The sequence below is a fragment of the Salmo salar genome, chromosome 16 (assembly GCF_965601325.2).
Source record: "Salmo salar chromosome 16, fSalSal1, whole genome shotgun sequence".
NCBI lineage: Eukaryota > Metazoa > Chordata > Actinopteri > Salmoniformes > Salmonidae > Salmo > Salmo salar.
This window is the reverse complement of record NC_138306.1, coordinates 68,167,046-68,179,342: the sequence shown is the minus strand read 5'-3', so window position 1 is coordinate 68,179,342 and position 12,297 is coordinate 68,167,046. Positions and strand designations below refer to the sequence as shown.

At 45.5% G+C, this 12,297-nt stretch overlaps 1 protein-coding gene across 1 annotated transcript; it reads left to right on the top strand.

Moving 5' to 3' along the window:
• The first annotated feature begins 584 nt into the window (after positions 1 to 584).
• LOC106574258 (H(+)/Cl(-) exchange transporter 4) lies at positions 585 to 10,755 on the top strand. Its single transcript, XM_045697602.2, has 14 exons — positions 585 to 764; positions 1,578 to 1,738; positions 1,966 to 2,065; positions 2,313 to 2,500; positions 2,721 to 2,843; positions 3,008 to 3,214; positions 3,333 to 3,413; positions 3,585 to 3,857; positions 5,609 to 5,881; positions 6,655 to 6,841; positions 6,959 to 7,160; positions 7,397 to 7,593; positions 8,302 to 8,521; positions 9,279 to 10,755. The coding sequence occupies exons 1-14, from the start codon at positions 752 to 754 to the stop codon at positions 9,367 to 9,369; spliced, it is 2,316 nt and encodes a 771-aa protein (XP_045553558.1). The 5' UTR covers positions 585 to 751; the 3' UTR covers positions 9,370 to 10,755.
• The last annotated feature ends 1,542 nt before the right edge of the window (positions 10,756 to 12,297 follow it).

The window sequence follows — 12,297 nt, the reverse complement described above, 5'->3', positions numbered from 1 at the left end:
CCAGGGAGATGAGATTAAATAAGAATAAAACAGACTGTGTGTACCTTTTTAAAATAAGGCTGATGGAAATGGGAGAAGACATCAGATTCTTTGGTTGCTATGTCAACCAAAAATACAAAACAAGCTATGCTGCTACTTGGGCATTGACATGTCATCTATAGATTTAGGAGACTCTGAATTGATCAAATACATTCAATAGCCTGTTTATGAAGTGCTATTTTAAAGAAATCAAGTGATTGTTTTGCTATACAGAGGTACTCAAAGTGGTGCATTTATTTGATTTGGAACAATATCCGGTGATACATTCCTTTTTCCTGTATCAGATCTCTGACATAGAGAGCTTGTGACCCAAGTAGGAGGTTGAATATGCAGGCCATGTCGAGGAGAGAAAAACCAACATTTTCAACACACAATAGTACACAAATGACACTCTTTATAGAGGCGGTTTAGTGGTCTGGTGGTCTCAACAGTAGCCAACGCACTGAGATGAATAAACGGATTAAAAGAAACATATTTTTCTTTCAGCCACAAGGTGTCCCCATTTCACGCCTCACAATTCCACCTTCATGCGTCGACAGGTTGAGCAAATGCATTGTGGGAAGCAGAAATCTATGACGTCCTCTTCTCTCTGTTTTCTGAACAGGTTTGGTTGGTGACAACCTAACACAGTATCAAAATGCATTCAATATTGGTGATTATATAGCTAAGAGATATAGATGTCTTTATTTTGAGGAGTCGGGTTGTGTGAACAATGGACGGAGACGGTAAGCATGCATTTCATAGTATGTCTAATAATGCCATAATTAATAAAGGTTGACGCATATCTACCCAAATCTTAACTAGCATTAACGTTAACATTATCGGTCTCATTATATCCATATCTACGTGCTATAACGAACTATATCTAATAGCTACATGAAGGCATATGTCACTGTCACTGATCAATGATTTGTAATTCAGTATTCATGCATTCATGCAAGTAGCTAGCCTACTTTTGTATTCTTGACTGCTCAGTAACGTTACTGTTTTCACTGCCTCTGCATGACGTAGCTACCCCCAGAGAAGAAAAAAAAAAATCACAGAATTATAGCGACCATTTATCCAAGTAAGCTGCTAATGTAGTTATGTGCAATAAAATGCTAATAAGAACATAAAATAGGGCCCACTGTCTGCCCTGGACAAATGTCCAAACGGAAGCTAAAACTTGGACACAGTATCACAAGGTCTGTCTGGTGATCCGAATCCCAGGAATAACAATTTCATACATCTCATGGGCATTATTGGCAGCATAGTGTTTCATACAGTGTTGGGAATCAGAGACCTGACTTGGCTGGGTTCGCGGCCTCTTCAACCTCTGTCTGAGTGTGTCTTTTAGAGGGGTTGGGATAAAGCAGAAGTTTATCTCCATTGGACATGTGTGAAGGCTTTCATTAGACAATAAAAACAGGCATGTGTGAAGGCCTTCATTAGACAATAAAAACGGGCATGTGTGAAGACCGTCATTAGACAATAAAAACGGGCATGAGTGAAGACCTTCATTAGACAAAAACAAAATCTTATTTTGTCTCTCTGTCCAGGGGCCAGCAGTACTGGGGCCACTCCCTCAGAGGAGATGAATGGTACTGGGAACCTGATGGACTTCCTGGATGAGCCCTTCCCTGACGTCAGCACCTACGAGGACTTCCACACCATTGACTGGCTCCGGGAGAAGTCGCGCGACACAGATCGCCATAGGAAGGTGAGGGGAGCACACACGCACACACACACACACACACACACACACACACACAGCTCTACACTCTAAGCATTTCCTTCTTCATCCCCAGAGGATATAATTCTTCTTCTTCATCCTCTTCTTCTTCATAATCGTCATCACCGTAGAAAAAGTCTTGATGTCCACCTGATTTATCTTAACCTGACGATCCGTTGAACCTGCCGCTGATGGTTGATTGATGGTTGTTCCAGATCACCATCAAGAGTAAGGAGTCTTACTGGGAGCTGATTAAGAGTCTTCTGGATGCCTGGTCAGGATGGGTGGTGATGCTGCTCATAGGAATGCTCACAGGTAGGAACCGCAGAGGAATCCTGCAAAAAAGGTCTCTTGTGGTATGGCGCACGTGAGATTTGCTTCTGGGTGCCGGGATTCATACTGCACCCACGTGACATGACACGTGGCTCTCTAACAACCAATCAAAAGTCACACAGCCAGAGTTGTGAAATACCACGTCTGGACTGAATCCTTTTGATTAGGCTTTTGCGGTTCCCTTGCTTAGTGTGATCTGTGATCTCGTGCCGCGTGTCCCCCCGTGTAGGTACGCTGGCTGGAGTGATAGACCTGGCTGTGGACTGGATGACCGATCTGAAAGAAGGGGTGTGTCTGTCTGCGTTCTACTACAGCCATGAGCAGTGCTGCTGGACCTCCAACGAGACCACCTTCGACGACAGAGACAAGTGTCCGCAGTGGCAGAAGTGGGCCGAGCTGATGACCGGTCACTCTGAGGTCAGCAGATCTATAACCGTTAACCAGATGTCCTCTTGATTTAAAGCCGCAGTACTGAGTTTGTGTTTTAGTCCGCCGAACGGCAGCCGTCCCGTGGCTTGAGGAAATGTAACCTCTCTCGGTTTCTGAGGTTTAACTTGGTGTTTGTTGTGATAGAGGGTGGGATGATTGTGTATCAGGTCCTTAAACCCATACATTCCACCTGTTCTTGTTTCTCCAGGGTGCCGGGGCGTATGTGTTGAATTACTTCCTGTATGTGTTGTGGGCGCTGTTATTCTCTTTCCTGGCTGTGTCTCTAGTAAGGGTCTTTGCCCCCTATGCCTGTGGGTCAGGTATTCCTGAGGTGAGTGTTTTGAAATGGTAGCGTTCACTAATCGAAAATGACCGTGCTATAGTATTTGAAATACTACGTTTTCATTGGCTGAAAAGAGTGTGCATTCATTTCCGATAACTGCACAGTTGCAAAGGTTATCCCAATGAGGGGACGCTGTGTGTCGTCTTGTGTAGATCAAGACCATCCTGAGTGGGTTCATCATCCGGGGCTACCTGGGGAAGTGGACCCTGCTGATCAAGACGGTGACCCTGGTCCTGGCTGTGTCCTCCGGGCTCAGCTTGGGGAAGGAGGGACCCCTGGTCCACGTGGCCTGCTGCTGTGGTAACCTCTTCTGCTCCCTGTTCTCCAAATACAGCAAGAACGAGGGCAAGCGCAGAGAGGTACGGTAATAGCCCATTACGCTCCCATTTTTGCGGAAATGATACAATTTGGGGACATAAAACAATTTTAAAGTATTTAGTTGTAGTCTGTATGTAACGCGGCTTGTCTTTTGTGCAGGTGTTATCGGCTGCTGCTGCTGCTGGGGTGTCGGTGGCTTTTGGAGCTCCGATTGGAGGAGTTCTCTTCAGCCTGGAGGAGGTGTTGTATACTCAAGTCTATTTATAAATCGCCCGCTGCTGTGTCCATTCAATCAAATGTCATCTCACTTCCAGATATGTTACTGTTATTTTTGTTGTTGATCCATTGCCTTTGACATGCTAAGGTGTTTCAGTTGAACTGCCATCGCTATGTCATCTCTGTCCTCCTCAGGTGAGTTACTACTTCCCTCTGAAGACCCTGTGGCGCTCCTTCTTCGCTGCGTTGGTGGCGGCCTTCACCCTTCGCGCCATCAACCCGTTCGGCAACAGCAGGCTGGTCCTGTTCTACGTGGAGTACCACACCCCCTGGTACATGGCTGAGCTGGTCCCCTTCATTCTGCTGGGGGTGTTCGGGGGCCTCTGGGGAACCCTCTTCATCCGGGGGAACATCGCCTGGTGTAGGAGGAGGAAGACCACTCTGCTGGGGAAGTACCCAGTCCTAGAGGTAACTAAATGTGGCACCCTATTCCCTGGCCTATATAGGGCACTACTTTTGACCAGGGCCCATAGGGTAGTTCTTGCATTGATTTACTTGTTACTAGCACTGATTTAGCAGATAGGCCAAATCACAATCTTCTAAATAGCTTCTATCGTAGTTGAATGCACTAATTGTACTGTTGAAGTCGGAAGTTTACATGCACTTAGGTTGGAGTCATTAAAACTCGTTTTTCAACCACTCCACAAATTTCTTGTTAACAAACTATAGTTTTGGCAAGTCGGTTAGGACATCTACTTTGTCCATGACACAAGTCATTTTTCCAACAATTGTTTACAGACAGATTATTTCACTTATAATTCACTGTATCACAATTCCAGTGGGTCAGAAGTTTACATACACTAAGTTGACTGTGCCTTTAAACAGCTTGGAAAATTCCCGAAAAGTATGTCATGGCTTTAGAAGCTTCTGATAGGCGAATTGACATAATTTGAGTTAATTGGAGGTGTACCTGTGGATGTATTTCAAGGCCTACCTTCAAACTCAGTGCATCTTTGCTTGACATCATGGGAAAATCTAAAGAAATCAGCCAAGACCTCAGAAAATAATTGTAGACCTCCACAAGTCTGGTTCATCCTTGGGAGCAATTTCCAAATGCCTGAAGGTACAACGTTCATCTGTACAAACAATAGTACGCAAGTATAAACACCATGGGACCACGCAGCCGTCATACTGCTCAGGAAGGAGACTCATTCTGTCTCCTAGAGATGAACGTACTTTGGTGTGAAAAGTGCAAATCAATCCCAGAACAACAGCAAAGGACCTTGTGAGGATGCTGGAGGAAACAGGTACAAAAGTATCCATATCCACAGTAAAATGAGTCCTATATCGACATAACCTGAAAGGTCGCTCAGCAAGGAAGAAGCCACTGCTCCAAAACCACCATAAAAAAGCCAGACTGCGGTTTGCAACTGCACATGGGGACAAAGATCATACTTTTTTGAGAAACATTCTCTGGTCTGATGAAATAAAAATAGAACTGTTTGGCCATAATGACCAATGTTATGTTTGGAGGAAAAAGGGGGTGGCTTGTAAGCCGAAGAACACCATCCCAACCGTGAAGCATGGGGGTGGCAGCATCATGTTGTGGGGGTGCTTTGCTGCAGGAGGGACTGGTGCACTTCACAAAATAGATTGCATCATGAGGAATTAAAATTATGTGGATATATTGAAGCAACATCTCAAGACATCAGTCAGGAAGTTAAGGCTTGGTCGCAAATGGGTCTTCCAAATAGACAATGACCCCAAGCATACTTCCAAAGTTGTGGCAAAATGGCTTAAGGACAGCAAAGTCAAAGTATTGGAGTGGCCATCACAAAGCCTTGACCTCAATCCCATAGAATTCTTTCGGCTAAGGTGTATGTAAACCTCCGACTTCAACTGTGGCCAAGTTGGTAGAGCATGGTGTTTGCAACGCCAGCGTTGTGGGTTCGATTCCCACGGGGGGCCAGTACAAAAAAATAAATGCATGAAATGTATGCATTCACTACTGTAAGTCGCTCTGGATAAGAGCGTCTGCTAAATGACAAAAAAAAAATAAAAAAATGTAAAAATAAGAGCAACCGCTAAATTACTCAAATGTAAAGCCAGTTTCTGCTTCTTGCTTGCTTTTTGGGGTCTTTGCTGGTTTACTGTAAAGCACTTTGTGAGAACTGTATGTAAAAAGGGCTTCATTAATAAACGTGATTGATTTGATTAAGGTGATCGTGATAACGGGTATTACCGCAGTCCTGGCGTTCCCTAACCCGTACACGCGGCGCAGCACCAGCGAGCTCATCTCCGAGCTGTTCAATGACTGCGGTGCGCTGGAGTCCTCTCAGCTGTGTGACTACGTTAACAACCCCAACATGAGCCGTCCGGTGGACGACATCCCAGACCGCCCTGCTGGACCCGGGGTCTACAGCGCTCTGTGGCAGCTGGCCCTGGCTCTTATCTTTAAGATTGTAATAACTATCTTCACCTTCGGCATGAAGGTCAGTATGCTGTACGGCATGGCTAGATGGGGGTTATGATAGCTGACGTAAGCACTTATGAAATGTTACTGAACTGCTTATGAATGCATTATGTATGGGTTATGAAGTATGAAAATGTTAGGTCCTTTTATGTAGGTGCCCTTCAAATAAAGTGTTACCAAGTTTTGATCCGAGATATTGTGAGTAGGATAACCGTGCTCTTGGGTGATTGTTGTGTTCAGATCACATCTCAGCCATGTTGTTTTATGTCCTCTGTGTTGTGTTCAGATCACCTCTCAACCATGTTGTTTTATGTCCTCTGTGTTGTGTTCAGATCACCTCTCAACCATGTTGTTTTATGTCCTCTGTGTTGTGTTCAGATCACCTCTCAACCATGTTGTTTTATGTCCTCTGTGTTGTGTTCAGATCACCTCTCAACCATGTTGTTTTATGTCCTCTGTGTTGTGTTCAGATCACCTCTCAACCATGTTGTTTTATGTCCTCTGTGTTGTGTTCAGATCACATCTCAGCCATGTTGTTTTATGTCCTCTGTGTTGTGTTCAGATCACCTCTCAACCATGTTGTTTTATGTCCTCTGTGTTGTGTTCAGATCACCGCTCAACCATGTTGTTTTATGTCCTCTGTGTTGTGTTCAGATCACCTCTCAACCATGTTGTTTTATGTCCTCTGTGTTGTGTTCAGATCACCTCTCAACCATGTTGTTTTATGTCCTCTGTGTTGTGTTCAGATCACCTCTCAACCATGTTGTTTTATGTCCTCTGTGTTGTGTTCAGATCCCATCTGGGCTGTTTATTCCTAGCATGGCTGTGGGGGCCATCGCTGGGCGAATCGTGGGCATCGCTGTGGAGCAGATGGCCTACCATCACCACGACTGGATCATCTTTAAGAACTGGTGTCGTCCCGGAGCCGACTGTGTTACCCCAGGTCTCTACGCTATGGTGGGCGCTGCCGCATGTCTGGGTGAGTTATCATCAGGGTTGTGTTCATTAGGCACCAAATGGAAGAGAACAAGTTTAAACGGGGAGGGATTACTCTATAAAATAAACACTCAGGTCACCGTTTGTTTTGTCGTTATAGGAGGCGTGACCCGGATGACCGTGTCCCTGGTAGTCATTATGTTTGAGCTGACCGGCGGTCTGGAGTACATCGTCCCCCTCATGGCCGCAGCCGTCACCAGTAAGTGGGTAGCGGACGCCTTTGGGAAGGAGGGTATCTACGAGTCCCACATCCAACTCAACGGCTACCCCTACCTGGACGTCAGGGACGAGTTCACGCACAGGTATTATGGGATACATATTAGGAACCTCACACCTCCCCTAGTCCAACCCTGCAGTAGTCAAGAGTCGCCCCTTCTCGAAGGGCTGGTTTTACCAGACACAAACTAAGCATAGTCCTGAACTAAAAATATATTTCAATGGAGATTCTCCATTGAGCATGCTTTTGCTTCCAGGAGTTGGATTAATCTGTGTCTGAGAAACAGCGCCTACGAATTCCCAATATGTGATCCGTACACAGGACCCTGGCCACGGATGTGATGCGTCCCAGGCGCAGTGAGCCCCCCCTGGCCGTGTTGACCCAGGACAGCACCACGGTGGAGGACGTGGAGACGCTCATCAAGGACACCGACTACAACGGCTTCCCTGTGGTCGTGTCCCGAGAGTCAGAGCGCCTCATCGGCTTCGTCCAGCGCAGGGAACTCACTGTGGCCATCAGTAAGACATTAACCCTGGCTCTCACGCACACATTTTAAATACTTTATTCAAATCCACAAATCACATTACGATCAAGAAGGATTCAAACATTTCGAAGGTCTTGGATGCGTAGACACTTAAGGGTACAAAAAGCACGTTCTCCATACAGCTAGGATGCCCATAACGGCTGAAAGAGAACAGCACCTTGCTAATTGCTTTGCTCAAGTCTTAGGCGGGCCTGCAATCTGAAGGCTGTGTACTGTAAGCCTACAGTATGCCACGTGGCCGAGGCTGCCCAATATCAGTGCTAGCGACATGCGCTCATATCCAAGGCTGTGCATGCATGATATGAGGGGCTTGTATTTAAGAAGCTTTTCAGCGAAGGCCCACTCCATCCAACATACAAATGAGCAACCCACTTCCAAAATGACCTCCTCTCTCTGGCCTCCCTCGACAACATCAGTATCTAGCCTCCTAATAAAGGTTCCTTTTAACAAAATAGTGGGACTGTTACATTAGGTTGTTTTCACCGTGAAATGACAGGCTAAATATTGCAATTTTGTTTGGAGGACGTGAATTGTAAGTTGTGATCAATAGCTACTGTAAGTCCCATATAAAGCCATCAGCATGTGTTTGAGCAATACTGTATTTAATGTGTCAGTTCATTATTATTTGTCGTGTCTGAGGAGCCACAGCTGATATTTCACCCTCTCTCTCCCTCCCTCTCAGAGACTGCCCGTCAGAAGCAGGACGGGGTGGTGAGCAGCTCTGTGGTCTACTTCACGGAGGACAACCCCCAGGTGGCCGAGGCCTGCGACCCCCAGCCCCTGAAGCTGCGGCGCATCCTGAACCTCAGCCCCTTCACCGTCACGGACCACACCCCCATGGAGACCGTGGTGGACATCTTCAGAAAGCTGGGCCTCCGACAGTGTCTGGTCACCAGAAGCGGGTAAGGCTGAGAGAGAGAGAGAGAGGGGTGTGTGTGAGGGGTGAGGGTTATGGGGGTGTAGTGATCCAAGCTGGACCTCCGACAGTGTCTGGTCACCAGAAGTGGGTGAGTCTGGCATTATTCAATTAACCAATCAAACATAGTCTTCGTCCACCAGATGAGTTTAGAATGTATTATGTTTTAGTCATCGAGCAGTTGCCCATGAGCGACATCCAGTCCAGGGCCCGGTTTCCTGATAGCGATGGAATTTAGGCTTACGACTGTTTTAACAACGGATCTTTCCTACAACGGCCCGAAAAATTTAACGAATACATTTCCCAAAACACCACCCAGATAGAACGTTCGCTCAATGCGTTGTTGATGCATGTGGCAATAATAATAGGATCGAAAGAAGGACAGCGCTGCTTTCGGATCAGCGTTCTCCCTTTCAAATCTGACCTTAACATTAGAATTATTCCACAACACTGACGACAGATCAGCTCCTATGAGATATTATCACCTATGGCTACAAATATTGAAGTGTCTAATTCTAATGCTTACCCTATAACAATGCACCAAATCAAGTGCAACTTTAGTAACGATGGCTTTGGGAAACAGCTCAGAGATTTAAGTATGCTCCTATGAAGGTTCTAACAATAAAGTCATTAGGCTCATTTTACTTTGGTGTTAGATTTATGAAGACTATAGACTATGTTTAATCATTCCGAGGTTTATTGGATGGTGGAAAGATTTGTATTTTGTTTTGCCCCCCCCCCAGGCGTCTGTTGGGCATCATCACGAAGAAGGATGTCCTCCGTCACATGGCCCAGATGATGAACCAGGACCCAGAATCCATCATGTTTAACTAGTTGCCCGAGAAGAAGAAGCTTTATTATCCCCAGGACCTCTCTGCCCCTCCCCTCCCTTAGACTGTAAATAGTCAAACGCTACTGTAACCTGTAATGAAGAAAAGTCACTTCTCAAATACAGGCCCCCAGTGTTTAGAATGTAGGGATGGAGCAAGAGGGGCATCAGGACTAAGATGGATAAATGCAACAACAACAAAAATGGAAGGATGGATAAAGAGGGGTGTAAGGACAAAGGAGGATAAATGAAGAGGGTGTGAGGACCAGGAAAGAGGGATCAAGCGGGAGGGGTTGGAGGAATAGGGGTGTGAGGACCAAGATGGAGAGATGAAGGAAGAGAGGTGTCAATCATGGCAAGGAGGGAAGCACCTTACGTCTGGGATGATGAGTTGTTTTAGTTTGATGTGCCGCTGACACCATATTTATGTTTTCAGCGACGCTTCAACGCCTACTGTAACTGACTTCAGTCTAAGTTGTCAGTGTTAAGTTGGTGGCCCTTAGAACCCATTGTTCCCAGGGTATATTTTACATGTTGATGTTACTTTGACATTTGCGGTTTCTCAAATGTTTCTCAATATTGAACTGTTATAACATAGTTTTAACACTGGTACTATATGTATTTGCTAGAAGACCGCGTATCATGTCAATTGATTTAGTTTATCCAGGGTATGTTTTTTTATTAATTTTTTGTACAATGTTTTTCTTGTTACTTCATAGTTCTCACTCCATGCTGTCCCTCACCAGTTTCATAGGTTTTGTTTGAATATGCCGAGGGAATGTGTTGTGGAAAATAACTGTGGAAATATTGAACATGCCTCACTTCGGTTCTGTTTGTTTTATTCTACGCTTGTCAGTCCAGACAAGAACCACTGTGGTCGTGTGGATTTAGCCACACTAGGTTCTCTTAGTCATTTCATACTGAAAGATAATTCCATTTTTATTCATATTTTTTTCAAATCCATCCATCCATTGTTACTACTGTATTGAGAAACTATCGATTTGTCATTATCTCAAGCAATTGAACACTACTGTAGTTGTTTATATTTGTTATTACTGTGGCTCAGTTGGCTCAGTTGGTAGAGCATGGTGTTTGCAACGCCAGGGTTGTGGGTTCGTTTCCCACGGGGGACCAGTACGGAGAAAAAAATGTATGAAATGTATGCACTCACTACTGTAAGTCGCTCTGGATAAGAGCGTCTGCTAAATGACTAAAATGTAAATGTAAAATAATATGAGCTGTTTAACATTACTGTAACTTGGACCTGGTACAGGAATGGATATTTGCACTTTTGTTGGTGTTTGTAAATAATGTCTAAGTGATGCACAATATACTATTTGCAATGTACGCAGTTCTGACATTAAATAAAAGGGACGTTGTGTCAACAAGAATTCGATTGTATTTATGTAATTGTATTATATAACATACATACAAAGTTTAAGACATAATTCAATTGTGGGAGGCATATGATACTCATCACATGCTAGTAATATCTTTGTCATATGTGATGTTGAAACACAAGGAACCCTGACGAAAATGAATAATTGAGGGTTGCTATAATAAACTCAGCAAAAAAAGAAACGTCCCTTTTTCAGGACCCTGTATTTCAAAGATAATTCCTAAAAATCCAAGTAACTTCACAGATCTTCATTGTAAAGGGTTTAAACACTGTTTCCCTTGTTCAATGAACCATAAACAATTAATGAACATGCACCTGTGGATCGGTCGTTAAGACACTAACAGCTTACAGACGGTAGGCAATTAAGGTCACAGGTATGAAAACTTAGGACACTAAAGAGGCCTTTCTACTGACTCTGAAAAACACCAAAAGAAAGATTCCCAGGGCCCCTGCTCATCTGCGTGAACGCGCCTTGGGAATGCTGCAAGGAGGCATGAGGACTGCAAGTGTGGCCAGGGCAATAAATTGCAATGTCCGTACTGTGAGACACCTAAGACAGCGCTACAGGGAGACAGGACGGACAGCTGATCATCCTCGCAGTGGCAGACCATGTGTAACAACACCTGCACAGGATCAGTACACCCAAACATCACACCTGCGGGACAGGTACAGGATGACAACAACTGCCCAGTTACACCAGGAACGCTCCATCAGTGCTCAGACCGTCCGCAATAGGCTGAGAGAGGCTGGACTGAGGGCTTGTAGCCCTGTTGTAAGGCAGGTCCTCACCAGACATCACCTGCGACGTCACCTATGGGCACAAACCCACGGTCGCTGGACCAGACAGGACTGGAAAAAAGTGCTCTTCACTGACGAGTTGCGGTTTTGTCTCACCAGGGGTGATGGTCGGATTCGCATTTATTGTTGAAGGAATGAGTGTTACACCGAGGCCTGCACTCTGGAGTGGGATCGATTTGGAGGTGGAGGGTCCATCATGGTCTGGGGTGGTGTGTCACAGCTTAATCGGACTGAGCTTGTTGTCATTGCAGGCAATCTCAACGCTGTGCGTTACAGGAAAGACATCCTCCTCCCTCATGTGGTACCCTTCCTGCAGGCTCATCCTGACATGACCCTCCAGCATGACAATGCCACCAGCCATACTGCTCGTTCTGTGCGTGATTTCCTGCAAGACAGGAATGTCAGTGTTCTGCCATGGCCAGCGAAGAGCCCGGATCTCAATCCCATTGAGCACATCTGGGACCTGTTGGATCGGAGTGCGAGGGCTAGGGCCATTCCCCCCAGACATGTCCGGGAACTTGCAGGTGCCTTGGTGGAAGAGTGGGGTAACATCTCACTGCAAGAACTGGCAAATCTGGTGCAGTCCATGAGGAGGAGATGCACTGCAGTACTTAATGCAGCTGGTGGCCACACCAGATACTGACTGTTACTTTTGATTTTGACCCCCCCCCCCCCCCCCCCCTTTATTCAGGGACACATTATTCAATTTCTGTTAGTCACATGTCTGTGGAACTTG